General features: G+C 60.1%; 1 protein-coding gene across 3 annotated transcripts in view; it reads left to right on the top strand.

The window, feature by feature from the left end:
- The window catches only part of PHF2 (PHD finger protein 2), an 86058-nt gene extending 66640 nt beyond the window's left edge, over positions 1-19418 (top strand). Inside the window, exons 11-22 of one of the 3 annotated variants that reach the window (XM_070400949.1) lie at positions 1477-1566; positions 2755-3123; positions 4015-4134; positions 4673-4791; positions 6348-6526; positions 6658-6728; positions 7486-7712; positions 12750-13021; positions 14964-15059; positions 15504-15613; positions 16310-16694; positions 17472-19418. In XM_070400949.1, coding sequence (XP_070257050.1) covers positions 1477-1566; positions 2755-3123; positions 4015-4134; positions 4673-4791; positions 6348-6526; positions 6658-6728; positions 7486-7712; positions 12750-13021; positions 14964-15059; positions 15504-15613; positions 16310-16694; positions 17472-17560 — 2127 coding nt within the window. In that variant the 3' untranslated portion in view covers positions 17561-19418. Of the gene's footprint in view, positions 1-1476; positions 1567-2754; positions 3124-4014; positions 4135-4672; positions 4792-6347; positions 6527-6657; positions 6729-7485; positions 7713-12749; positions 13022-14963; positions 15060-15503; positions 15614-16309; positions 16695-17471 lie in introns of those variants that run through there. The other 2 variants (XM_070400950.1, XM_070400951.1) reach the window with 2 other exon arrangements.
- Positions 19419-26914: the final 7496 nt, after the last annotated feature.

Genomic DNA, 26914 nt, shown 5'->3' with positions numbered 1-26914 from the left:
CCTGTACCCCCCCACTGTCCTGTGCCCCCCACTGTCCTGTACCCCCCCACTGTCCTATGTCCCCACTGTCCTGTACCCCCCCACTGTCCTATGCCCCCACTGTCCTGTGCCCCCCACTGTCGTGTGGCCCCCCACTGTCCTGTGCCCCCACTGTCCTGTGCCCCCCACTGTCCTGTGCCCCCCACTGTCCTGTGGCCCCCACTGTCCTGTGCCCCCCACTGTCCTATGCCCCCACTGTCCTATACCCCCCACTTTCCTATGCCCCCACTGTCCTGTGCCCCCCACTGTCGTGTGGCCCCCCACAGTCCTGTGCCCCCCACTGTCGTGTGGCCCCCCATGGTCCTGTATCCCCCACTGTCCTGTGCCCCCCACTGTCCTATGCCCCCCACTGCCCTGTGCCCCCCCACTGTCCTGTGGCCCCCACTGTCCTGTGCCCCCCACTGTCCTGTGCCCCCCCACTGTCCTGTGCCCCCCCACTGTCCTGTACCCCCACATCCCCCACAGTAGCACTGTCCTGTGCCCCCCACTGCCCTGTGCCCCCCCACTGTCCTGTGCCCCCCACTGTAGCACTGTCCTGTGCCCCCCACTGCCCTGTGCCCCCCCACTGTCCTGTGCCCCCCCCACTGTCCTGTGCCCCCCACTGCCCTGTGCCCCCCCCACTGTCCAGTGGCCCCTACATTGAATGTTAACACCTTCACTAGCTCCTATGCAGCAGCTGTTTTCCGACAATGGGGGCCCCAGAGAAGCAGCTTCAGACTTCCCTTGGAATGTTGCCTGGGTTGTGGGGACAGAGCGAGGGCAGGGCCCCATCAGCCTGGGCACTGTCTGTGGCAGCGTCCCGTCCCCCAGAGGGGAGCCAGCACTGTCTGAGCAGGCCCTCAGGAGGGGGTGGGGCCAGGAGGGAACACCTGTGTGCTTCTTGCTTCTCTCACGGGTGGGCCTGATGGGTGGGTGGCCAGTGCCCTCCCAGCGCTGTCCTGTGGTCACATCTTCTCTGGCCTTAGGCTTAGAGTGAGCCATGCACGGCATCCCTCCTGCCTCAGCGCAGCAGGTGGCCAGGAGAGCGGCCTTGGGTCAGGAAGAAGACAGCCCACATTCACTCCATAGGTGGTGGTGGCTTCGGGTACCTCGTCCTCTCGGGGACTCAGGTTCTCCATCTATAGAGTGGGGTCATGGCAGAGCTTTCTTGTCAGGGCAGTGTCTGGCTGGAGTGGACTAATTTCTCCAGCGCCCCATGCAGGCAGCCCCTGCCCCATGCCTGCCGGGGTAGTGGTGGGTCCTGGCCCAGTAGGCAGGGCAGGGCAGGGCAGGGCAGGGCCTGGTGGGACAGAGAGGGTTAGTCAGGAATCGGAGGCTGAGCATGCTTGGGCCCCTGTGGGTGGGAGGTGCAGGGAAGGTGGGCGTGGCACAGAGGGTGGGCATCCACATCCAGACTCAGTGGCTGACTCGTTGACCTGGTGCATGGCTGTCCTGCAGGCTTTGGCAGAGCATGAAGATGAACTCCCAGAGCACTTCAAACCCTCGCAGCTCATCAAAGACCTTGCCAAAGAGATCCGGCTCAGTGAGGTAGGGCTGACTCGTACCCGCTGGCCCTGGTCATGGGAGGCCTCTCTTCTCTGGCCCTATTTAGGGCTGCCTGTCAGGAATGGCCATGTGGTCACCTGCAGGATGTGGGCTCAGACTCCTAGGCCCCTGCTGCATCTCCTGGTGGGAGTTTAGGGAGTGAGAGGTGGAAAGGGGGCTCCTCTGCAGCTCCCGGTGGGCGTGAGGGAGGATGATTCCAGCCCTGCCAGGGGTACCCACCAAGGAGGTAGAGGAATCAGGTAGCTGATGGTATAGATGAATGTGGCCATGGCACATGCATAGTGCAGACGTGTCACACAGATGGTATAGACAGAGGCAAGCATGTCACATGATGGTGTAGATGGATGTGCTGTGTCATGTGGATGGTAGAGTTGGATGTGAGTTATCACACAGATGATGGTGTGTGTAGATGGATGTGCTGTGCCATGTGGATGGTAGAGATGGATGTGAGTGTATCACACGGATGATGGTGTAGATCAGCCGTGGGCAAACTATGGCCTGCGGGCCAGATCCAGCCTGTTTGAAATGAATAAAACTAAAAAAAAAAAAAGACCGTACCCTTTTATGTAATGATGTTTACTTTGAATTTATATTAGTTCACACAAACACTCCATCCATGCTTTTGTTCCGGCCCTCCGGTCCAGTTTAAGAACCCATTGTGGCCCTCGAGTCAAAAAGTTTGCCCACCCCTGGTGTAGATGGATATAGCCATGTCACACAATAGTGTAGATGGATGTGCTGTGTCATGTGGATGGTATAGAGAGATGTGAGTGTATCACACAGATGATGGTGTAGATGGATGTGCTGTGTGGTGTAGATGGATATAGCCATGTTACACAGTGATGTAGATGGATGTGCTGTGTCATGTGGATGGTAGAGTTGGATGTGAGTGTATCACACAGATGATGGTGTAGATGGATGTGAGTGTATCACACAGATGATGGTGTAGATGGATGTGCTGTGTCATGTGGATGGTATAGATGGATGTGAGTGTATCACACAGATGATGGTGTAGATGGATGTGCTGTGTCATGTGGATGGTATAGAGAGATGTGAGTGTACACACAGTGGTGTAAATGCATGCTCCTTCTCTGCTTGAGTGTCTCCCATGGCCTGGGCCATGATCTCCTTCTGACAGGAGATGGTTGGTTACCTCTTTCCTTTCCTCAGAATGCCTCCAAGGCTGCCAGACCAGAAGTGACTTCTGCGATCTCCTCGAATGAGGTCTGTTTTGGGGACCGAGAGAAGGAGGAACCTCCATCTCCCATTGAAGCCAGCCCTCCTCGCTCCTTCCTGGAGAAAGTGTCCAAAAAAAAGACTTCCAAAACCATGAAGATACCCAAGCCATCCAAAGTCCCCAAGCCCCCCAAATCTCCCAAGCCCCCGAAGCCCCCGAAATCACTGAAGCTCAAGGATGGGGGCAAGAAGAAAGGGAAGAAGTGTAGGGGGTCAGCCTCGCCCACCATCCCCAACCTGGACCTGTTGGAGGCCCACACCAAGGAGGCACTGACCAAGATCGAGCCGCCTAAGAAGGGCAAGGTGAGTGGCTGCCCTCCCCACCTGTGGCCAGTTAGCCTGCAGACGCCTCTGGGGCCAGGCCTGTGGGATGGAGCTGCAGCTGCCTGTTCTTGTGCCTGGGACCCAGGGCAGATGGGCTCTGCCCAAGCTGAGTGTGGTGGGCAGCTGGGGAGAGACCGTCCCGACAAAGGCAGCAGTGTCTGTGCTGGGACAGGGTGGCAGCATGGAGGGTCACCCCGGGGAGTGAGCTGGCTGAATCTTCCCGGAACCCAGACATTGGCTGAGATCTGAAGGTAAGTGAGGCACCAAGTGGAGGGCAGTGGGGAGCAGAAGGGAGACTGGCAGTGGGGGCCCGAGCCCCTGTGGGCAGCAAGAGAGGCAGGCCTGGCCCTGAGGACCCACAGTTTAATCAGAAGGTCTTAAATAATGGGCTTCAGGGGCCATGAGTTTCTGAGGCCAGGTCTCATTGAATGATTTGCTGCTGGCAGAAGGCTGTTAACCTTCCAGGAGGTCTGCGACCACCAGGACCAGTGTTGCAGGGCTGCAGTGGGACACCTGGGTTCCCTTGCTTAAGGCAAAGAGAGTAGATAAATGAATGAATGAACAGATGGATGATGGAAGGAAGGAGGGAGGGAGGAGGGAAAGAAGAGCAGGTGGATGGATAGTTGGTGGATGGAAGGGTGTGTGGATGGATGGATGGATGGAGGGGTGAGTGCATAGGTGGTGGATGGGTGGATGGATAGATGAATAGAAGGGTGGTTGGATTGATAGTGGATGGATGGATGGATGGATGAGCTGCTGCATATGGGCCAGGAGGAGAGAGGGACTCTGTGATTCTTGTTTTGTCCTGTAGCTGAAGGTAGCTCCCTGCCCTCCCATGTCCACCACTGAGTCCTGGCTGCTGTTTTCTAGGCCACAAAAAGCGTCCTGAGTGTGCCCAACAAGGAGGCAATCAGCACACAGAACGATGTGGAGAGGCTGGAAATCCGAGAGCAAACTAAGAGCAAGTCAGAGGCCAAGTGGAAGTACAAGGTGAGATGTATGCCTGTGGGTGTGCATGTGCATGCACCTGCGTGTTTGCATGTGCATGTGCACATATGTGGACATGCATGTGTGTGCATGCGTGCACCTGTGTGTTTGCATGCGCACGTGGGTGAGTGAGTCTACTTTCAGGGAGCGCTGCATTTATGAGAGGTGGTGTGTGGGGGTGTTTGTGGGCTTGGTGTTGTGAGCAGAGGTACATACCTGTTCTTGTAGGGCATGTACAGCTGTGTGTCCACCTGTCCCCAGGTCAGGTCTGGGTATGTGTGTGACCTTGGAGGGGCCACTTCCCATGGGATTGTTATGGGAGCATTCTGGCCTGAGGCTGAGCTTGTTGCCCTTTGAGTTGACTGATGGCATTGCCCTCCTCCACCCAACCCTGGGCTGAGCTCACACTCCCAAGACAGGTCCCACAGGTCCGTGGGTCCCTGGATGACGTGTTCAGAGGGAGGAGGCCGGGTGGTCCCACTGCCTCTGCCCACTGGAATCCTGTGTGGGACTTAACAGTGGTCCCGGGTTTGCTTTTCAGAACAGCAAACCCGACTCCCTGCTGAAGATGGAGGAAGAGCAGAAGTTGGAGAAGCCTCCTACATCAGGGAACAAGGACACCAAATTCTTATTTTCCTTCTCCAACAAGAAACTTCTGGGGTACGTGATGCTCCTGGCAGGAGGGGTCACAGTCACACACACACACATTCCCAGACCCCCTACATCTCACACACTGCACACCCCTCCACACACATCACACACGTCATGCACATGCACTCACGCCCTGCACACCCCTCCACACACATCACACATACCCTGCAAACCCCTCCATACACACCCTGCACACACACACTTACCCGGAGGTCTCCTCAGGAGAAGCCCCTTCCTGGACTGGCTGACATCACTGGGAATACCCCTTGTGCGGGCCACGCCGGGCCGGCCCCTCCTCTGCCTCCTAAGCCAATGCTTGTGTGGATGGGGAGGGACAGCAGTGTGTGTTGGCAGGGAGGGAGGGAGGGGAGAGCGTGATTGGGTAGATATTAGCTGAGTGCTGTTTGGGGCAGAGGACGTAGTGGAGGTCAGGACCCTGTCCTTGGAGGCCAGAGGCCAGTGTGGGGGGCAGCGTGAACCCAGTACTCTCAAATCCACCTAAAATTATGCCTGTGACAGGGACTGTGGGTCCTTGCGTGCCAAGGGAGTTGAGAGGGCTTCCAAGAGGAGGTGACCTGAGCTGAGACATTGGGGTGCCAGCCTGGGAGTGGGTGTGTGGTTTCCAGATGGTGGAACAGGCCCGTGTCTGCTGACAGCATGCCAGCCCAGCCCAGTGCCAGGTGTACGGGACGGGCTTCATGGCCCCTGAGAAGTCTCACCGACTGCGGCCCACAGGTTGCTTGCTGAGTCAAGTCCAGGTTGGGTGCCCCGAAGCCAGGAAGCAGATACATCGCAGCAGAATGGGCCCCTTTTCTGTGGTGGGCCTGTTTCCTCACCTGCAAAATGGGAGGAGAAAGCCACGCCAGGTGGCGGAGCAGTGGGGCGGGGCCGGCATCTGGTGACCAGGCCGAGCCGGGTAGGCAGGCCTGTTATTCCCAAGAACTCATGGCCACGTGCCGAGGACGCTCGGTGAGCAGGCAGGAAGGGTCTGGTCTGCGGCCCTGTCGCCCTGACCTCATGGCTCTGAGCTCGTCCTGGAGAGCTTCTGAACGCATTCACTCTAGGACCCACCATGCTGCAGAGCATTTAGAAGTGCGGAGAGGAAGGTGGACATGACTCTGTAACCACATCACACCTCTGTGTGTGTGTGGTGTTACCTGGCTCATACCCACACCCGCAGGCTCGCCGGTGGTCAGCCTCTGCGTTTCTACAGTTGGGAATTAGAGCTGTAGCCCAGCCTCTGTCTCCCTAGGCCCGAGCCAGTGGGAGGCTGCGGCCAGAGCTTGCGGGGCGGGCAGAAGGAAGGCCATGCTGGTCCAGTGGCCAGGGTGGGGCAGTGCCGGGCACACCCTGAGACAGCTCAAGGAGAGGCCTTGCGTGGGCGGGGAGGGCCAGGCCATACCTCGTGAGCTGTGCGCTGTCCTCGCCGGCCCATGGCGTCTGGGAGGGAGCCGTGGGATCGGGCAGTGTTCGGCATGACTGCTGACCCTCTGCGCCCGTGGCAGAGTGGTGGGGCACTGGCTGGGCCATGTGGACCCCCACTGACCAGTCCACTTCTGTCCCAGCTCCAAGGCCCTCAAGCCACAGCCGAGCCCAGGGGTGTTTGGGGCCTTGCAGAACTTCAAGGAGGACAAGCCCCAGCCCGTCCGGGACGAGTATGAGTACGTGTCGGATGACGGGGAGCTCAAGATTGATGAGTTTCCCATCAGGAGGAAGAAGAATGCCCCGAAGAGAGACCTGTCCTGTAAGTTGGGGGGCATGTGGAGGGGCAGACCCAGCCCTGCAGGGCCATCCTGCAGAGGGTGGGTGTCAGGCGTGGCTGGCCAGAGCGAGCCTCTCAAAGCCACCACCAACTCCCGTCTGCTTTGGTCTCAGTCTTACTGGACAGGAAGGAGCCGCTGCCCACACCTGCTACGAAGCCAAAGCTGGACTCGGCGCTCTATAAGGTGAGCTCCTTCGGAGACCCCGTGGCCGTGGCTGTGGCCCGTGCGCTTTCTGCTTGGGGTGCAGCCGAGTGTCTTCATGTGCCACCGCTTCTTGGAGTTTTTGTGGGGAGGCTGGCTGGGCGCCAGCAGTGGGGATGTGAGCCCAAGGCCTTGCACAGAAGCGGGGAGAGCAGGTGCGGGGTGTGGAGGGTCTGCAGGTCTGTGCGAGGGGTGGGCCTCAGGAGCGCCCAGCCAGATGCCATGAAGACGATGCCTCGTTGACCCCGAGGATCGGGTGCAGAGCAGGGCTGGACCTGCTGGGGGACTAAGTTAGAGGACTGGTAAGGCCTCATCCAACCACGAGGTGGCGGCTGCCTCCAGTGAGCCTGGGGGTCTGCATGGGCGTCGCCCCTGCTGCCCGGGGAGCCCGGAGTTACCCCTCAGAGCCTCCTGCCAGGACTGGTAACTGGAGCCTTGGGTGCGGGGATCCCTCCTGTCTGCTCCTCACCTGACCGCGCTGGCTCCTTTGTACCTGTGCTCAATACCGGGGCTCCTGCAGACGGTCTTGGGGCCCAGGGTTCCTCTGGGAAACAGTGCTGGGCAGGATGGTGCCAGGTCCTTTGTGGGCAGGCTCCACAATCCCGATGGAAAACCCCAGTAACCCCCCGGGGCGTCCGGCCAGCCAGCCCCACATGCTCCTCACAGGTTGGGATCTTACATTTTTTATTTTTCCTTATTTTATTTTTTAATTTTTAAAAACCTCTTTTTTTTTGTCAAGGGGAACGGTAGTCCTGTCGCTCCCCCCAGCTCTGTTCTGACCGGCTCCCCATCCCCACAGCCGAGCGACGACTCCTCCTCGGATGAGGGCTCCCTGCGAATCGACACGGACACCAAGCCCACCCGCAACGCCAAAGTGAAGAAGGACGGCGGGGGCTCGGCCGCGGGCATCCTGGACCTGCTGCAGGCCAGTGAGGAGGTGGGCGCGCTCGACTACAATCCCAACAGGTAGGCCTGGGCCAGCGGTGGCGAGGGGCATGGGCCGTGCGGGGATCTGAGGTGGGGCCCTGTTGGCTGTGGCAGTTTGTACGCAGGGGGCTCACGTCGCAGGAGCCCACGCCCCAGGGACTGGGTAGGCAGAGCAGGACCCCTGCCTGGCAGAGGGGGTGCCGGGCAGTCAGGGAGGTGCATGTTTGCTGGCCGTGCGGGTCCTGTATGTCCGCGGGGCCTTGATGGAGGGCACAGAGCTCCGAGGACAGAGGGTCCTCCCCACCATAGTTCCGGGTGCCAGGCAGGGAGGCGGCTGAGAAGTGATGGCAGGTGGGGACTGTGGCAGGAGGAGTTGGGGGGCAGTGGAGGGGCTGCCGTACCTGGGGGACCCTCTGGGGAAGCAGTGCCCGGGCAGGCGTCAGGGCTGCTCCCGGCTGGGACCTACAGCCATCTCTGTCTTGTCACTTTCTGAGTGCCATAAACATAACGTCAGAAAATTTCCATGGTGTGCACCCGACGTCCGAGTCAAGGGCATGTGATGAGCCTCTCTGAGACCCAAGGCTGCCTTCTCTGCAGAGGCCTCACCCTGAGGCCTGAGAGACAGTGGCTCAGAGCACAGAAGTGAGCACCTGCCCCCTGAGGGGCTGAATTGGCACCAACGGGGGTGGACTGTCCTTGAGTCTAGATGTGCGGCCTGTTAGCTGGGTCGAGCCCTCTCACGGGGTTGGGGGTGCTGTCCTGTCCTGGAGCCCCGAGATTCTGAGCTGATGGGCAGGTCGTCCAGGGTGTGTATCCGTCATCTCAGACCAGGTGGCCCTTCCCGCCCAGGCCTGACAAGTCCGATTCTCTGATTCAAGAGAAATGGATTAATCTGGGCTTTGCATTCGATGAAAGGCTGGGGCTTGTTTCTCTCTCACTCCCAGTTAAATTTTGTTTTCAGGCATTTTGGGCAATTCTCCTCCCCACCCCCCCCACCCCAACATGGAATTTCTACAAGTACCACAGAGCTGAGGCCTATGCCCCCTGTAGCCTCCCACTCGGGGACCTTAGCCACTGTGGGGAGGTCTCCCCTTCTTGTACTCAAGACAGCAGCAGATTCCTGCAGCATAGATGGGGAAACAGGCTCAGACAACTGGCTCAAGGCCACTCTGCTAGGAGGCAGCAGAGGGAGGACCAGAACCTCCGTCTGCCTGGTAACAGAACCGAACCTGGGGCACCAGGAAGGTTGATCTTATGGGGTGGTGTCATCCAGGCCAGCGTGACAGCCTGAGGAAGCTGGGGCCCGTGTGGCCTGCATGATGCCCTCTCTGTCCCCCAGATCTGCCCTCCACACATCCCCCTCTCCTCTGAGTCCATGTTCCCAGAATTGAGGTCTCATGGCTGCGTGAGTCTGTGGAGGCCACACGCCAGGCCCACCTTAGATAGAGGGGCTCTCGGAGGTGATTGGGGCTTAATTGAAAAGGGCTCTTGCTAATCAAATGGACGTATTTTCATTCATAAGTTCCTATTTTTTTGTGCAGTGTCATGCCCTCTTATGGGGGTGGGTACAGGTTCCCTGTCAGCTTTAAGGGTTTCTGTGGGTAGGAAACCTAAGCCCCTCGCTGCAGGGATGCCCTGGACCTTTGCCAGGAGAAGGCTGGCTGGGAGCCCTTTCCTGGAGGCCCCATGCCCCTTTAGGTGCCTTTTTCTGAGAAGAACTGTGGCGAGCCAACACCTCAGTACCCGGGTGGCACTCTGACCTGGAGAGAAGCCCTAGACACCCTGGGCTCCTGCAAGGTCCAGGGAGAGACTCCGGGTTGAGGAAGACGGGCTGGTGCCCGGGACTCGCTTGGAGCTGGGAACACAGGTGCCTTGGCTTGGGCTCCCGACCGGCCTGGCAGGCCCAGCTCTAGGAGGGCCGTGGGTCTGCGGATGTGCTGCCCACACTGCACACGTGCCTGCAGGGCCGCCCCCTCTCCCCCCCTTCGCCCTCCCCCGCGCCAGCCTGCCACAAGCAGGCCCTCTCCAGTCTCCCATTTGGAGCGTAGGTCAGTGTTTGATGGTCCATTTGCTCTGTTTTAAGTATTCGCTGTTTGGAAAAAATCAGCTGGAGAAAATGGAGGAAACTATGTTAATTTCTGGTGGATGGTTTGCTTCGTGTTTACCTCTGGGGGAAGGAGAGGGCTTGGCAGGATAATTGGAGGATTAAGGTGGGACTTTCCATGTGCACTGCGTAGCCTTCGCTCCTTGATCTGCGCCTGCTGTGGACAGATGCCGCCCCGGTGGTGGCCCTCGGGGTTGCAGCTGAGCTGGGCCTCGGGGTTCAGCTGGTATGAGCGGGAGGCTGGCTTCTAGGGAGCCCTCCAGGTGGAGGGTTCTGGCCCCCACCGTCCCATCCTCTTCGGAAGCCAGGTGTCTGTCTGGTCCGAGGCTGGGTAAGGACCTAGACCTTTAGGGCCGGCCATATCATGCCCTCCCTCCACAGGGCCTGGTGCAGAGGGTGGAGGGCCGGCTGTGGGCTTGCTGGCTCCCATGCTTCCCAGAGCATCCGTGAAGATGGTATAGCAGTGACGCTGCCCAATGCGCCATGCCCCCAGCAGGGTCTGGGCAGCCCTTTGCTCATGCTTCGTGGGCAGAGCAGGTCATGGTGCTGGGGGGCCAGTCCTGGGCACTGGGGCAGACAGAGGGCCAGCTGGGGGTTCTTGAAGAACCAGGGTGGTCTGACTCTACCTGATTTTTCTATTGTTTGTGGCTTAGGAACATAATCCTGTTCAGTTCCAGGGAAACCCCAGAACACTTTGGGTCAGTGCATCTTGGGTGGGAGGGGGAGGTGGTGCTGGAGGGGCTGAAGGCCCATCGCCTCCCCCCTCCGCTTGGCCTGGAGCCCAGCCGTGCTCTCGCAGGATGGCTGCTGACCACACTTGCCGAGGGGCCCCTGACTCAGGGCCTGTCCTGCGTGTCTGCGCCCTCTTTGTCAGCTCCATCTCTCCACCCCTCCCGCTTCAGTCTTGGGAGGCTCTTGTTTCTGAGCAGGTACTCTTGACCTCTTCTCGCTCTAATGGTCTTATTGAATACCAGAGGCCCGATGCACGAAATTCATGCAAGAGCAGGCCTTCCTTCCCCCGGCTGCCGGCACGAGCTTCCCTCGCAGCCCCAGCTTCGTCTGGAAGGTCTGGAAGGTCGTCCAGTCTAATTAGCATATTATGCTTTTATTATTAGAGATGCTTCAAACACTTTTTGGAAGTGGAGGTGGGAGCAAGGAGGAGACAGTGTGAGAGAGGAGGGTGCAGAGCCCTCCCGCGTGGACCAGTGCTTTTTGGTGCTGCCTCGGGGTCACGTGTTCCCCTGGGGAGGCCTGTCAGAGGCGCAGACACACAGGATGGGGCTCCTGCTGCCTCCTCCTGGGACTCTGGGGTCTATGACAGGAGGAGGGATAAGCGGGGCTGCAGTCCCCCCAACCCCACGCCCGGCTCCCGGCCCTGCCCCCCAGAACTCCAGGGACCAGAGGGTGGGTCACCCTCCCCCACCGGCCCTGATGCAGTGAGAGGTGTGGGTGGGACCCACAGGCTGGGTTGCCATTCTTTCCCGGGTGACAGCCAGAAACGGCCCTGAAGGGAGATTCCCCACTGGACTAGGCCCCCTGGGAGCTGCCTGGCTGGGCACTATGCCTTGTGGGGATGTCGGGGGTGAGCAGGGCAGGGCCCTCTGTCCTAGTTGCAGGGGTACCCGGAGCCCAGGCCAGTCTAGAATCTCTGGCATTTATTGGTATTGGCATGTATAAGCTACCAGGACTTTCTGGTATCCCTAGGGTGTAGGCTGGGGCATGTGTGGGCTGTGGGACAGGGGAAGGGCATGGAGCAGAGACGTGACCCCTACACTCGAGGAGGCTGGGCAGGGCCCTCTGAGAGGGTTGGGAGGGGAGGGGAGGGAGGCTGCTGGAGGAAGCCTGGACTCAGCCTGGGGGGGTGGACTGTTCAGAGCTCTCTGGACCTGGCTGTGTGGAAAGGGGCCACCCACCTGCCCCTCCCAGAACCAGGACAACACATAACCAGGTGTTGGGTAGTGGTGCCGGCTGCACTGGGTGTTTCAGAAGCCAGAGCAGGTCCTTCTGGAGGGAGGGAGCCAGAGCAGCCAGGGGAGGCGGCAGGGGCTCAAGCATGGGGCAGGGGACAAGGACGTGGTCAGAAAAGCATATGCTGGTGCTGGGGGACAGCACTGCCCGAGCTGGAGGGCAGCAGGGTGAGGTCGGAGGGGGGTGGGGAACATGGCATTGAGAAGCTGCCTCATTTCAGCCTGTGCATCCTGGGGGCTGAGAGGGACTAAGGTCTGACTGAGCTGAGGTGGGGCTGTGGCCGCCAGGTGACGTACAGGTGGAGGTCAGAGCAGGTGGAGGTGCAGCGGGTTTAAGTAGGGGTGCAGCTGCACGTGTGGGTGTGAGTATAGATGCAGATACAGGTGGGGGTGTGGGTGCAGGTGTAGGTGGGGGTGTGGCTATAGGTGGGGGTGGGGTGTAGAGGTGTAGATACAGGTGTGGGTGTAGGTGTGGGTCCAGGTGTAGATTCAGTTGCAGGTGTGGGTATAGGTTAGATGTGTGTACAGGATCAGGTGTAGATTTGAGTGTAGATGTAGTTGCAGGCGAAGGCACAGTCACAGAGAGAACATGAGTGTCCCCTGGGCAGACCGTATCATGGGAGCGAGAGTGCTGTGGTGCCCCCGTGAAGGGTGCCCTCGAGGGCACTGTGGGGGGAGCATGTGGGCTGTGACTGAGGCAGGGTCCATGGTGGGAAAGCAACATGGGGGGGATGTCAGACAGCCAGCTGGAGGGGAGGGGGCTGACAGCTTGGGGCCTCCCTGCCAATGACCTCCCTTCCGTCCCTCTTCCTCCCCTCCCTCTGCTTTCCTTCCCTGTGTTCCCTCTCTGTACCCCTCTGTCTATCGGGAGGAGGGCAGAGGGGCCATTTTCACGGGAAGTCTTCAACCACCACCACCCTCCCCACATCTCCACTGTTCACTGGAGGGAGGATGTGCGGCCGTGGGCTGTGGCTGGGTCTGACGCCTGTCTCTCTGTGCCTCCAGCCAGCCCCCGGCCTCCCCCAGCACACAGGAAGCCATTCAGGGAATGCTGTCCATGGCCAACCTGCAGGCCTCGGACTCCTGCCTACAGACCACGTGGGGCGCGGGCCAGGCCAAGGGCAGCTCGCTGGCGGCCCACGGCGCCCGGAAGAACGGGGCGGGCGGCAAGAGCGCAGGCAAGCGGCTGCTGAAGAGGGCGGCCAAGCACAGCGTGGACCTGGACGACTATGAGGAGCAGGACCACCTGGACGCCTGCTTCAAGGACTCGGACTATGGTGAGCGCCGCGCACAGAGCCTGCCGGTGGAGCTGGCCTTTCTTAGGAGAGAGAATTCAGAGACCATAACGTCCCCTGTTAGAGTGCGCCGCGCAATATGCACAGGTTGTTAGCCTCAAACACATCTTGAAGCAAAGGCGCTCTGCGGGCCAGGTAAACGGTACTACCCCGAAGGCAGCGTATTTGTCCAGGTTTTAGACAAATGTCCGGAAAGAAAATAAATGACCGTGTCTGTCCTGTGACCTTGGTGGCCCAGAGGTATAATAGCACTGCTTCCGCTGCACGGCTGGGGCTGTGCTCTGGCCTGGGCCGGCGTGCGACAAGTCCCCTCCCCTCTCGCCAGGTGAGGATGCCCCACGGCAGCCTCGGCTGCCACTCCGCTCCAATGCAGTATGGGGAAGGGGCTAGGAAAATAAAGAGGAATGTTAGAAGACACTGCCCTGCCGGCTCCGGCTCCGCTGGAGCAGGACTTACGTGTTACCATTGCTGTGGGGCAGCGCGTGCACACACACACACACACACACACACACACACACACAAGGTGTGCAGCTCGGTGGTGTTCACTGTGTTTAGAGGGTGTGCCACCATCACGACAGCCAATCGGAGCCCGTCACCCCCCCAGAGGAAGCCGCTCCCCCGCCTGCCGCTGCCCCTGGTAACCTTGTCTCCTGGTCAGCCTGGGTGTCTTGTTCACTGAATCCAACAGTGCGTGGCCCTGCTGTCTGGCGTTCTCCTCAGGGCTCACCACGGGCAGCACGGGCAGCCCCTCCCGTGGTGGCTGAGCCCAGTGTGCACCCGCACCGTGCGCCCCTTCCTCCCCCGCACTCCAGAGGGCTGGTTGTGACGAGCGCTGCGTGGACACTGGTGTGCAGGGGCTTGTGTGGCCCGTGCTCGTGTGCCCAGGTACATACGTGGGAGGGGCATCGCTGGGTGGAAGGTTTTAGCTCATTTCACCTTCTGAGGTCCCGGCTGGCTGTCCTCCGTGCAGCTGCACCATTCCACACTAGTGGATGCACTGAGGCTGCGTCTACCGTCTGTCTGCGTGTAGATGAGACACAGGCTCAGAGTGGCTCTGTGGCCTGCGCCTGAGGTGGCAGTGAGTTAGGGGCTGGGCCATGGGTGCAGTCTTCTTCCGGGGGCACGGCCCCTCCAGGCTCTGGGGTCCAGGCTCTAGAAGGGAATTTGGAATCAAGGAGCTGCCTAGGGACGCGTCCATCCCCACAGGCACAGCGTACTGACACAGGCCCCCCGCTCCCCAGGGTTAGGAGTGCGCTGCCCCCATGCTGTAAGGCCTGCCTTCAGCGCAGCCCTGATGGGCCAGGGGCCCAGTGCCCGTGCCCCCGTCCCCACAGCCCTCCAGGGGAGCCTGCCCTGCCCATCTGCTGGACATGTCCGTGCCTCGCCAGGGCCTGCCCTGGGCTGACTGAAGTGGAGTGAATGCCATTTTCTGGGCACAGGGTGGGTGCTGGGGTTTCAGGTGCCACAAGCCCTGGTGGTTGAAGGTCACAACTTACAGTGCGGGAGGTGGGGGGTGGCACCTGCAAGTCACCTAGAGCGACCGTGTGAGGCTGTCTTCTCCAGAGACTCCCCGAGGCAGGTCTGGGGGTGCTCAGAGCCATCAGCTCTGTGGACGTAGGATGTTTGTTTTCTGGTAGCGGCAGAGAGCGAGACGTTCTCAGAAGAACGGGTGAACGGGGGGTGCTGCAGTCAGGCTGGGGTGGGCGAGGCTGTTGAGGTGCCCCCGGGGGCTGGATGGGGCCTCTCGGCTGCCCAGTGGCTGCCCCTCTCTGAGCCTAAAGGGGTCCTGGGCTGGGTAGTTTTTGGGGCCCCCCGTGCCCGACGCTCTGCACCCTGAGGATGGCTCCCAGGACGTCAGTTCCCTGGTCTGCAGTGCCCACGCCCGGGTGGCTGGGCTCAGCCCTCCCTCCCCTTGCCTCTGCAGTGTACCCCTCCCTGGAGTCTGACGAGGACAGCCCCGTCTTCAAGTCCCGGTCCAAGAAGAGGAAAGCCTCAGACGACGCTCCCTATAGCCCAACAGGTAGTGCTGGGACGGGAGGGGCTCCGTCCACACCCGCAGGACAGCCACGGGCACGGGGGCTCTGTGCAGGCGAGAGGGGTGTCCCTGCCTGCTGCTCTCCTGGGCCTGGTGCCAGGTGCTCCTGGGTGGGCTGGGGTGGTGCCCCGGGTGGGCCAGCCCCTCCCTAGTTTCTTCTCAGTGAGCAGCCCGGGAGAGCCGCCTTTGCTTCTGGCCCCCAGATGGCAGCCAGTGGGGGGGCGAAGGAGGCTTGTCCACTTTCCACATGACCCCCTCCTGCCCGCTCCTGCCTTGCTGGGTGGGATCCCCTACCCGATTGGGCCTCTCACTGACCCTCCCCAACTTGTGAGGTGTCCCTGGGCTCAGGAGCAGGCTGGGCTGGGGTGGGTCCAGGGGTGCCCGCAGTGCGGGCCGCCCATTGAGGCACGCTGCCCTTCTTTCCCAAAGCGAGGGTTGGCCCCTCGGTGCCCAGGCAGGACAGGCCTGTTCGAGAGGGGACCAGAGTGGCCTCCATCGAGACCGGGCTGGCGGCCGCTGCAGCCAAGCTGTCCCAGCAGGTGAGGAGGGCCCCACCCGGTGCAGAAGCCCCCCGTGCTGAGGGCTGGCACAGCTGAGGGGATTTGAGTGTTGCTTTATTCAGGCCCCCGAGCCCCCACCGGGGGGGGGGGGGGTGATGGCAGGAACCAGTGCCTGGGCCCCTCACACTGTCTTGGTGAGGACTGTTGTCCCAGGTGCAGGGGACACCGCTCCTCGAGGCCTCCCCCGTCGCTGGAGACCCGGCGTCTTCCTCTGGTCCTCACGGAGCTGAGGGGCTGCGCCATCCCCGTCCACCTCCTTTGCCACCTCAGCTCCTCCTGGTCCCAGCTCCCTCAGAAGAGAGGGTCTCGGACTCTCGGGTGTCACCCAGACCAGGCCCGACCCCATCTGGGCACCTGAGGAGGTGAAAGGACCACAGTGAACATTCTAGAGCCAAGAGTCCCGAGGCGGCTCAGAGCAGGGTGACGGAGGAGGGCGCCGAGCTTAGTGCGGCATCCCACATGGTCCCCTGTGCAGGGCACCCCCGCATGAGGGATCGTGGTGCCCTCCTCAGGCCCCGCCCCGCCCCAGCCCTCTCGGCCCCCTGCAGAGGCCTCATGCACGGGGACCTGCCTCCCCTGGGTCCAGGGTGGTGAGGGCTGCTCCCTGCCTGCCTGCCCAGCACCTGAGGCCCGGCCCGCCCTGCTGGCCAACTTGCCCACCTGCTTTGTTCAAAGGAGGAGCAGAAAAGCAGGAAGAAAAAGAACTCCAAGAGGAAGCTGACGCCCAATACCACCTCCACCTCCACCTCTGCCTCCACCACCTCGGCCAGCACCACCTCGGCCTCCACCACCTCGGCCTCCACCACCCCGGCCTCCGCCACCCCTGCCTCCACCAGCACGGCCTCCACCAGCACCGCCAGCAGCCAGGCCTCGCAGGAGGGCAGCTCGCCCGAGATCCCGCCTGAGGCGCACAGCAGCAGCCTGGCCGACCACGAGTACACGGTGGCCGGCACCTTCAGCGGGGCCCAGGCAAGCCGTGCCTCTCAGCCCATGGCCCCCGGGGTCTTCCTCACACAGAGGCGGCCCTCCGCGTCGTCCCCCAACAACACCGCTGCCAAAGGTACCGTACCTGCCGGCCCTACGCAGCCTAGACTCGCAGACTGTCTCCGTAGATGACCACAGGCTTCCTCTGTCCCCCGTAGCCCTGTGTGTGTGGCCACACGGTCAGTGTGTGAAAGAAGTGGCCTCTTTCAAGGTTGAGGGCCAGAGTCACACACGGGGGGGTCTGGTTACCTGAGTTTGGCTCAGTCCCCAGATCCCAAGTGCTTTGGCTTTGGGCTTAGCTTGGAGTCAGGGTGTGGTAAACGGTTTGCCAAGGGTTCTGTGGGAGAAGTCCAGGGTGACTGACCCAGGACCCTGTGTGAATTGGGGGTGGCACGACCCCTGGCATCTCCCCTGCCCGGCCCCTGGCCTCCTGGCCTGGTTAGTGGTTGGCTCACTCCTCCTGCCTCGAAGGACTCGCGCTCCCAGCAGAGTCCTTCACGCTGGCCATGAGGCCCAGCCGGTGGCGGACAGGGCTCGTGTGGCTCCAGGTGGCCCTGTAGCCAGGAGGTAGGCAGGGGTCTCACTCCACCCCAGTGCCATTGCCCGGCCCGCCCCACCCTGGCCTCAGCCCCACTCCCGCATCCCTGCCCCCCGTCGATACGGCCTCTGAGCTGGGGGCTCGGGGGAAGAGTTGTGCTTTTGGAGGGTGCAGGTCCCCCAGGCTCAGGGTCACAGGCCGCTCACAGCCCGATGGGAGCGTGAAGGGGGGTTTGCAGACTCCCACCCCACACGCTGCTCCTCTGCCCTCTCACACAGCTATCTGCCTTTTTTGTGTCCCCTCTTCTACCCCCAGGAAAACGTACAAAAAAGGGCATGGCCACCGCCAAGCAGAGGCTTGGGAAAATTTTGAAAATTCATCGGAATGGAAAACTGCTCCTTTAAAGTTTGGAGAGCCAGGATCCTTCTGCTCCGCTCAGGACCCCGGAGCCCCGCTACATCATCAGCCCCAGGAGGGTGGCCGCGCCGCCGCGCCCCGGGAGGCCTGGCTTCCTCCCAGCCTCTACTCCCCACACCTGAGCAAGCGCCTGTGCTTCAGCAGGCGGAGCTCGCCAATACGGACAGCTGTCCCTTTTCACGTTGCTTAGAGTGACCAGTTCCCGAAACTCGGCCCCGCCAGCGTGAGGACCGTTCCGGTTTCAGGACGGCCTCTAGGCGCCCCGAGCGCGGGGGTGGTTGCAGGGCCTCTGCGGCTCTGCTGGGAGCATGAGTCCTTCGAGGAAGGAGGAGTGAGCCAACATTCACCAGGCCCAGAGCCTGAGCCAGCCACAGGCTGGTAGCCTCCAGAGGCTTAAAAAAAGGCAAAGAACACTAGAGAGGAAGAGGAGGAGAAAGCAGGGTGTTAATGTGCCCCCATCTCTTCCCAAGTGATTCTCTGACATGTCCAGCGAGCGTTCATTCTGGCCAGGAGAGGGGGGCCTCCAGGCTCCCGGCCGGCACGTGGCGGGCCAGATGGTGGCGTCGCCCCTGAATGCCCAGGGCATTTCTAGGAACGACGGGCCGGCAGCAGGGTCAGTGTGTTCATGGGTAGGGGAGCCACCGTGGGATCCCCAGCCCTGATGCAGGCCCAGGGGCCCAGGCAAAGCCACATGGTGGGTCCTGTCCAGTCCCACTGTCCACACTCCCAAAAGCACTTGCCAGCCAAGGCACCTGCCCCGGGCCTGGCGGGGCGGATGGCGGCCGGCCGAGCGGCCCAAGGCTGCCGGGGGCCTGGCACTTCTGTCTTGTCACCTGTCACTTGGTGTCGAGTGCATGGGTGGCTCCTGGACCGCGAGTCCACCCATGGACACGGAGGGGCTGGATTTGTTTCTCAGGCAATCCTGTATTTTAATTTTAGATGTATTTCCTGAAGCATATTTTTCATAGAATGTAGCGTGTAAATAGCTTTTTAAATAACTTCTTTTTTATAAGAGTAAAAGTATCTTTAGGAATTTCTTTGTAGAGTCCTTCATTAACATTTATACGAGTTTTTTGCCGAGTCTGACGAACAGTTGGGTTTCCGATGCTTTTTCTTTTCCTTCTTTTTTTTTTATTGCTATGGTTATTTTTTTATTTTATTTTAGGGACTAAGGTATTGCCTGAAAAACAAGTGATGTCTGTGCAGCCTTATATCTGTCTTTACAGAAGCGAACAGTACACAAAAGATCTATTTCAGATTTGTTTGAAGATGAGTCTTCAACTCGAATACCAGCTTTCTTTCCTTCTTGTTGATGAAGGGGTGGGGACAGTTATTTTACTAGCACCTTGTGAAGTGTTCTGTGTTTTGTGATGCTGTAATTTATTAATGTTTGTAGCTTTTTATATTTGTATATTTCTTATGAGCTTTGTTTATATGCCCATCCCTGGGTGTTCTGTCCACACGGAGAGGCAGCTTCGTGCAGGCCTTGCCCCTGGCTCGCCTGTCGGAGACGTGGCCGCCGAGCCTGGGGATGGGCAAGGCCACGCTCATGGACCCGACGACTCCAGCCCAGCGTTTTGAAGGTTTCCTTGCCTGTTCTTGTTCAACATTTATATAATCTAACCCGGCCATCAAACTGTTCTCTCTCTCTCTCTCTCTCTCTCTCTTATTTTTTAATTTTATTATTATTTTGGCAACATGTACATTTCTAACAAAGTTTATCGTGGCTATTAAAGTGTTTTATTTCCCAATTCATATTACTCTTGTATTGAGTCCATGAGGTCTAAGGCAACTTAAATCAAAGTTTTAAAAGAGTAAAGATATTTCAGGTTTTGTACAGAACCATGTCTGTGTCATTTCTGCCTCATTCACCGCCGTCCATCCTGCAGTGAGGGTGACAGGGGCCCTCAATGGGGCGGGAGGCACTGTGGTTGGGGGGTCAGGTTTTGTGCACCCTGAGGGCTGGGTGTGAGGGTGGGCAGTCAGACCAGGCCCCCTGCCTGCATCAGAGCTGCCAGTGTTCCCCTCAGAAACTCCCGATGGCCTATGGGCACATACACTGCCTGCACCCCAAGCAGCCTGCAGGAATGGGCAGAAGACACCTGTGGGGCAGGCAGCCTTCAAGACCCTAACCTTCCTAGCCCCAGCCCCAAGCACCCTCTAAAACCTTATGGTTCACAGATGGGCAATTTGGCTGAGTCCAGTGAGCACAGGGCCAACCACAAGGCACTCAGGAACAAATACAGGGTTTCGTCTACATCGGACATTATTCACAGCAAACGGACACAAGCAGACATAAAACACCCCCCACCCCCACCCCCACACAGACAAGTGCGGGCACAGTGAAGGTCAAGGATTGGAGGGAAAAGAAAGACCAGCTGCTGGAGGGGCCGCTGCGGAGGAGCACGGGGCTGCCTGGCTGCCGGGCATCTCGGGCATCACTGGGCCCTGGGACGGGCCCCTCTCCCCAGGCACCCACAGCTTGAGTCCATTCCGCTGGGCCCCCACGAGGCATGGCCCCTCCCCATCCCAGGCTCGGCACTGCACCTGCCTGGGCAGTGTCCTACCCAGATCCAGCCAGACTTGGCCGCGTGGCTCCCCACACCCTCACCTCACAGAACCAGGAGACCATGCCTGTTCCTCCGCTGCCCTCTGCAGCCCCTCCAGGCCCAGTTCTGCCTCCTCCCCACCATCCCAGGCTGGCTGGCTCCTGAGCCCGGGCCCTGGAGGGCTAAGCTGTGCTCCGTGGGTCCCTTGGTGTTGGTACTGGACCTCCAGAGGGCTGTCAGGCACGGCTCCCAAAAGCCACCCAGAGCCCCCCAGTTCCAGGCCACATCCTGGTGTGCACCCACGCAATCCTGGGGCCGTGTGGCCCAGCCCTGCCACGGGACCTCACTGTGGCCCATGTGCAGCGTGTCTGGGTGTGTCTGCAAGCACCTGAGACTCGTGCCTGGGTGAGCTTGTGGCAGGGGCAGCAAGGGGCCCAGGTCTTCTCTCGATTCAGGGCCGAGAGCCCCGTGACAGTGAACTGGGAGGAGGGGCTGAATGTGCTCCCAGCATGGCCCACGGGCCCAGCTCCAACCTCTTCCTCCCTGATAGTGGTCCCCCTGGAAGGGAAGACTCCTGGCAAGCTCCTCCACTGAGCCCCCCAGGCCATTTCTGCATCTGGGCCTTCACCACGGCTTTCGTGAGCTGCCAGGAGAAACCCTTTGGGGTACCTTGGACCCACCCCGTGTGCAGTCCCCTCTCAGGGTCTCAGGACCAAACCCAGAGCTGTGTCCGCAGTGAGGCGGGCCGTGGCACACGGAGACACGGGGCACCAGGCCCTGAGGACTCAGAACCAAGACCTCCTCCCTCCCAGGCTCTGCTCACCAGCCGGGCTCACAGGCGTCCTGACACAAGGCCAGCGCCTCGCAGGTGCTGCAGGACCCTGTGCCCATCGCCATTTCGCAGCCCCCTGGCGGCGGGTGGCTGGCGAGAGAGGGGAGCACCACCATCCTGTTGCTGCCCCAGGGGCTGCAGGATGCCAGTGGTTGGGGTCCTGGAGCTCCCACTGCGAGAAGAGCCACCTGGCCAGCAGAGGACTTTGCATGCGAGGCCTCGGAGACGCAGGCTCTGTCCTCCGGGGATGCCGTGCAGCTGCAGCCCGTGCACTGAACAGCGCTGTAAACAGCCTGTAACTCAGATTTCCAAAGTTCAGTTGGATTCCAGTCATTTTCTGAGCACCTACTGTGTGCTGGGCTGTTGAGAATCTCCCAGAGCCTTCATCAAAGCCGACAACGAGCCTGCTTTGCCAAGGACACCAAGCGAAGCAAAGGGCCTGCTGCCCCGCGCCTTGCCAGCTGTGGGACCCTAACCATCGCCTGCTCCCTTGGACAGTGGGGCACGTGGTGTCCTCTAAAACCCCGGGTAGAAGGGCAGTCTGAGCTGTCCTAGGAGCCACCCAAGGGAGAGAAAAGTGTCTTCAGCCAATGTGAGCAAAGGCCCTGAGGCAGGCTCAGGGTGCGAGTGAGGCGGGGTCGGTTCAGTGAGGACCACGGGCATCCACACGGGGACCTGGCAGGCCCTGGGGAGGCCCTGCAGGCTAGTGAGCAGGTGCAGTGCTTCTCTTGGGGAGCAGCCTACTGGGGAAGGGCTGAGAACAAGGCCCCCAGGGGCCCCTCTTCCCTTGCCCTGTGCCCATCAGCACATTCCCAGGGTGGGGAGCTCAGCACTGCAGGCAGCTCTGCCTGTTTTGCATGGCCCTGCTGTCTGGAGGGAGCCAGTCCCAGAATCTGCAGGAAAGGATCCTGCTGGGCCCCTGGGGCAATTCTGAGAGTGACCAGTAGAGGGCAGGGGAGGGCCAGAAACAAGCAGTCCTAGGATGGCGGCAGCAAGAGCTCCTTCAGTGCCTGGTGCTGGGCAGGCTGGAGGGAGCAGGGTGGAGCTGAGAAGTAAAGTATCAGCGGCTGCGAGTGCTGGAAAGGAGATGGTGACAATCAGATCAGCTTTGTCCTGAAAGATTGATGTGTTAGATGTGCCAGGATCTGTGGTAGCACATCTTAGCACCTTCTGAGGAAAGGCCTACGACAGTCTCTGTCTTACCAATAGGGAAGCCGAGGCACAGAGCCTCATAGCTGGTGGAGCTGGGGTTCAAGTCCACGTAGGCCAGCTCCAGGGCCTTTGGCTTATGAGTCCGACCCCCAGGGAGATCTTCCTGTAGAAAGTGGCCTGATGGGCAGTTCCCCAAGTCCCCAAGAGGAGGAGCTGTGCCAGCGCAGAGTAAAGGGAGCTGCTGTGCAAAGGCCCTGAGGTAGGGACCAGGTGAAGTGCCTGCCTTGAGGAGACAGCTGGAGTGAGGAGCTGGGTGCAGGGCAGGGGTGGTGAGGTGCGGCGGGCAGCGGGCCAGGCCACGCTGTGGCACTTGGAGCTTTTCTAAAGGGCAGCATGCCTTCACCAGGCTCTCCCCGCCATCACGGAGCTTGCCCTCTTTCCAGGCTGCACAGAGACCCCTGAGCCTGCCATCTCTCCCCACCCGTCCGGCTCCGGGCCCTGCGCCCCCACCTCGGTGCACAGCAAGGAGCAGATGTGGACACTGAGGCAGGTTTTGTGCGGGACACATAGCTGCAAGGGGTCTGCCCTCTCTGTCCACAGCACTGAGAGTCTGGACAGGGTGTTGGAGAGTCAGGAGGGCTCCCCATAAGAGTTTTAAAAAGATGCTGCTCATGTGAACATCTAGGCTGTGTTCCCAGCCCTATGAGCAAGTCTCCTTAACAGTAACTCCCAGTGATAACGTGCATGTGAGTCATGTCGAAGGCATCAGACAGCAGTGCTGAATTCCACCGGTTTGTCTGGTGGCTGTGCTGCCGGTGTGGCCACATTTCCTGAGCGCACACTGTGTGCTGGGCAGGGTGCTTAGGCTGCATCCCCTGAGGCGAGTGGCTGCGTTGCTGGCCCGAAGACTTCTTGGCTGGCTCCTGCCCAGGTTGGCTGTGTGGCCTGCTTCCTCATCTGCAGAGCTGGTGGGTGGTGGCCACAACCCTACACAGAGGTGCTGTAGGGCTGACTCTTCCCTGCATGCCATCTGGTCCTCTGCTGGGGCACCCCCCCGCCCCTTCCCCAGCCCGCCCTTGGACCTATGCACTGTGTGATCTCTGGCAGGTCACTTCCCCTCTCTGGGCCTCTTCTCCTGCCTGCCTTCTTGGTGATAAGGATAGGGATACGGCAGGGTGGGGGTGGGGGGGCTACTGGAGCTGAAAGGGGCAGCTTGTCGCATGAAACCGGGCCCACAGCCTCTCCACCATGGCCGGCAGAGGTGGGTCCAGCAGGGCACAGCTGGGCCTCAGGCAGCCGGGCCGGCCTGAGGGTCTTCCATGGTGTGCTGTACCCCGAGGGCTGGGGTGTGAGGCTGCTCCGCTCGACTTGTTTGGTTGCATTGATGCTTACTTTTCACCACTCAGCTTTGTGTCCCCAGAACCCAGTGGACAGAGGGGTGCTGGGTGGGGCAGCCAGTCCGAAGAGGAGTGATGGCAGGAGGGGAGTCCAGGCCAGGCTGTCGGGCGGCCTGACAAATGGCCTCTCTCCTTAGCCGCCAGCCTGCCTTTCCCAGGCTGAGTCCTGCCGACTGCCTCATCCAAACATCCCTGGGGATGCCACCTCGGCAGAAAAATGATGCTGTTCCATTAACATCTGACACGGATTTGCAGGCCCTAAACAGACGAGTGTGTATGTAAACACCGGGCCTGGCCAGGCCCTCGCTGGCTCAAAGAGGGATCCTCGTAATTAATTGTCCGCCTGCTGGCCCAGCAGCCGGGGCCCACACTCCAGCCAGTGTTATTTCAAGATTGCAATTTCTCCTCGCCTCCCACCACAGCACTTACCAAACAGCGGATGTGCCGGCGCTTGTAGGAAGGACGGGGAGGGTTCCTGACTCTGTGGGCGTCAACTTTTTTCCTGGTAAAATGGAGTCATCACCCTGCCTCCCGGGGGTCTCGAGAATAAGGCCCACAAGCCTGAGCACCCACCTGCTGCGTGCAGCCTCACTGTGCAGGGGGTGGGTCCGTGCTGAGCACCCACCTGCTGCGTGCAGCCTCACTGTGCAGGGGGTGGGTCCGTGCTGAGCACCCACCTGCTGCGTGCAGCCTCACTGTGCAGGGGGTGGGTCCGTGCTGAGCACCCACCTGCTGCGTGCAGCCTCACTGTCCAGGGGGTAGGTCCGTGCAGTTTGGTGGATTTAATAAGGGTGTAAGGCTGCCTCGACATCGTTACATGTGTCTTTTTACCCTGAAGAGGGAGGATTTGTTCTAGAAGGCTGTTCTAAAATGTTGTCTAGAATCAGTGATACCTCGTGTGTACATGTATACCAATAATACCTTTTCCTCTTGTCAAAGAGAATCTTTTATCAACGGGCAACGATTCCCCACATATTTTGTACATTAAGTTTTAGTCTGCTACCACCCCACATTTATATTTCCTTCCTTCTTCTTGGGGTTCCTGCTTTTATAGAATTAAGAAAACTGCAGGACCTTGCCTACGGTGGCCATCAGGGGTCTCGCTGCTCTGGGCCCCAGCTGGTGGGGAAGCCGCCCCTGTGCTCTGGAACACGGGGCAGTCTCTTACCTCAGGGTGCCCACAGGGCCACAGGGCCAAGCCAGTGCCTGCTCACGGATGGGTCCCCACATTGTGCATTGGGAAAGTATCTTTGCTCAAAAAGTCACTTATTTCACCTGGAAATCTGGGCGGGGGGGCGGGGGGGGGGGGGGGACGACAGTCCCGTTTCCTTGTTCTTCACTTTTTAAAACACCCTAACTCTAACTCCCCACAATGTGTTGTCATTCGTAGCTGAGAGCTGGGACCCGAGCTTTCCTCCCTCCAGGTGTCTGTGGCCTGTGTCGTACAGACCGTGGGAGGTGCGTTCCTCCTGGTGGCTGTGATGTCAGCTCTGGGAAAGCTTGTCAGCAACCTCACTCTGCTCCTCTGGGTTTCCAGGAGCTGCGGGGTGGGGGGTGGGGGTGGGGAGGTGGGGGGCATTCCTTTAGAAGGAGGCACCTTGGGCTCGTGGCAGGTGTGAATAAGGACACTTTCTGAGGAGCTTTTTCTTTCTGCTCTAGACTCAGCCCTATACTGCATTTTGACGGTGGCTTTAGGGTATGGCTACAATCTATGAAACCCTCCCGGGCGGAGGTGCCGCACTCTGTGAAGAATTCCACAGGCAGGCGGTGGGCCTTGTGCTCCATCTAATCTCTGCTCAGGGAGGCGGGCTTCCTCCTCACCTGCTCGCCTCCCTCCACAGATGCAGACATTCTCTGGGCTTAGCTCTCCCTCATCCCTACCACACAGTTTCCCGGGAGCCCCAGAACTCTAGCTCCTCCCCTGGGGTGCCCCCCACCACCACCACCTCGCCACATCCACTCTACTGCTCCAAACCTTCACTCCTAGATTCCTTGGGCCTTGGGGATCCTTCTCTCCTGCTCTTGCTCCCACAACCCTAGATTGGGTTGGTCTGGCTTTGTCAGATCTCAGGGACCTGCCGGCACTGCCCCAGCCCTCCCCCCTGGGACCCTGTACCCCAGCCGCTCCTCCCGGGGACCCCCTATACCAGCCCTGCCCTCTCTCTTTCACTCTGATTTTCTTCCTTGTGGCCCCAATTTAGCCCAAACACGACCTCCTCCAGTCATTCTGAAGCTCGGCCATCTTTTGTGACGCCCCTCTAACTGCCTATGGGATCCCCATATTCCAGACCTTCCAGTCTCTCATCCCTCAACTCCTGCAACCCCAGCAGGAGTGGTCAAATGGGCCCATCCTGGCCCATCTCACTCCTCAGGATAGTTTCTGCAGGACCCGACACTGGGCGCTGGGGCCATGGGGAGCCCCCAGCTCTGGGCAGGCAAGGGCACCAGTGGATGGTGGATGGTGGGAGAGCAAGGACGAGGGACCCATGATGGGGGAGGAAACATAAAGGAGAGGGAAAGCACAAGTGGGACCTTGAGAAGAGGTGGTGCCGCCACAGCAGGGAGAGGAAGGGGCTCCACGCAGAGGATACATGGCATATGGGGGGCAGGGCCTGGACGCCCTGGGCTGCGCAGGTGGGGTAAGGAGTGGGGGAGGCTGTGGTGACCCTGGCCCTGCAGGGTGGATTAGGATAGACTAGCATCTGAGGGGGCCTTCCGGGGCCTGAGGTTATCGCTGCTTCCTCTCCTGAGGCTGCTGATGATTCATGGCGAGGGCTGATGGGCAAGGGGTCAGGGGCATGGCTAGGCCATCAGGGATGGGGGCTGGCCACTCCCTCTGTGGTGGGCTGGGCTGACCCACGCCTGCAGGCCTGGGGCACCTGGAAGCCCAGATGAAAGGGTATAAGACTCTTGACACAGCCCTAAGCCATTCCAGATAAGTGCTGTCAGACCTCAATCCCATAAACCCCCTGAAAGGGAGCTCATGCCCTCCCAGGCCTCAGCTGGCCTCAGAGAGCTGGAACCTACTAAGCTCTGTGGGGTCTGACGAGGAGAAGGTTTCTCTGCACCTTGGCTCTGGGGCTTAGGCCATAAACCAGGCCCAAGAGAAATGGGTATGCAGACCAGTGGGTGACTGAGACCAAGAGACACGAGTGATAGGGGTGTCCTCAGTGGCCCATCTAAAACCACGGCTCAGCATTCTTACCCCTGCTGTGAGCTCAGTCGCACCACGCCCCAATAGGACACTTGTTTGAGGAGTTCCTCCAATGCCCGGAGGCCCTGCCCTGCTCTCCGGCAGAGGGGCCGGCTGGCTGCACCCAAACTGAACATGTGGTGCGCTCCTTCTGGGGGAGCTAGGGTTAGAAATTTAGAGACTGAGTGGTATGGCTCTGGAACTGGGGACACTTCTGC

The sequence above is a fragment of the Myotis yumanensis genome, unplaced genomic scaffold (assembly GCF_028538775.1).
Source record: "Myotis yumanensis isolate MYYU_CA2020_CCGP unplaced genomic scaffold, mMyoYum1.0.hap1 SCAF_21, whole genome shotgun sequence".
Classification (NCBI taxonomy): domain Eukaryota; kingdom Metazoa; phylum Chordata; class Mammalia; order Chiroptera; family Vespertilionidae; genus Myotis; species Myotis yumanensis.
Note: the sequence above shows the minus strand (reverse complement) of the source record. Positions and strands in the feature narration are given on the sequence as shown.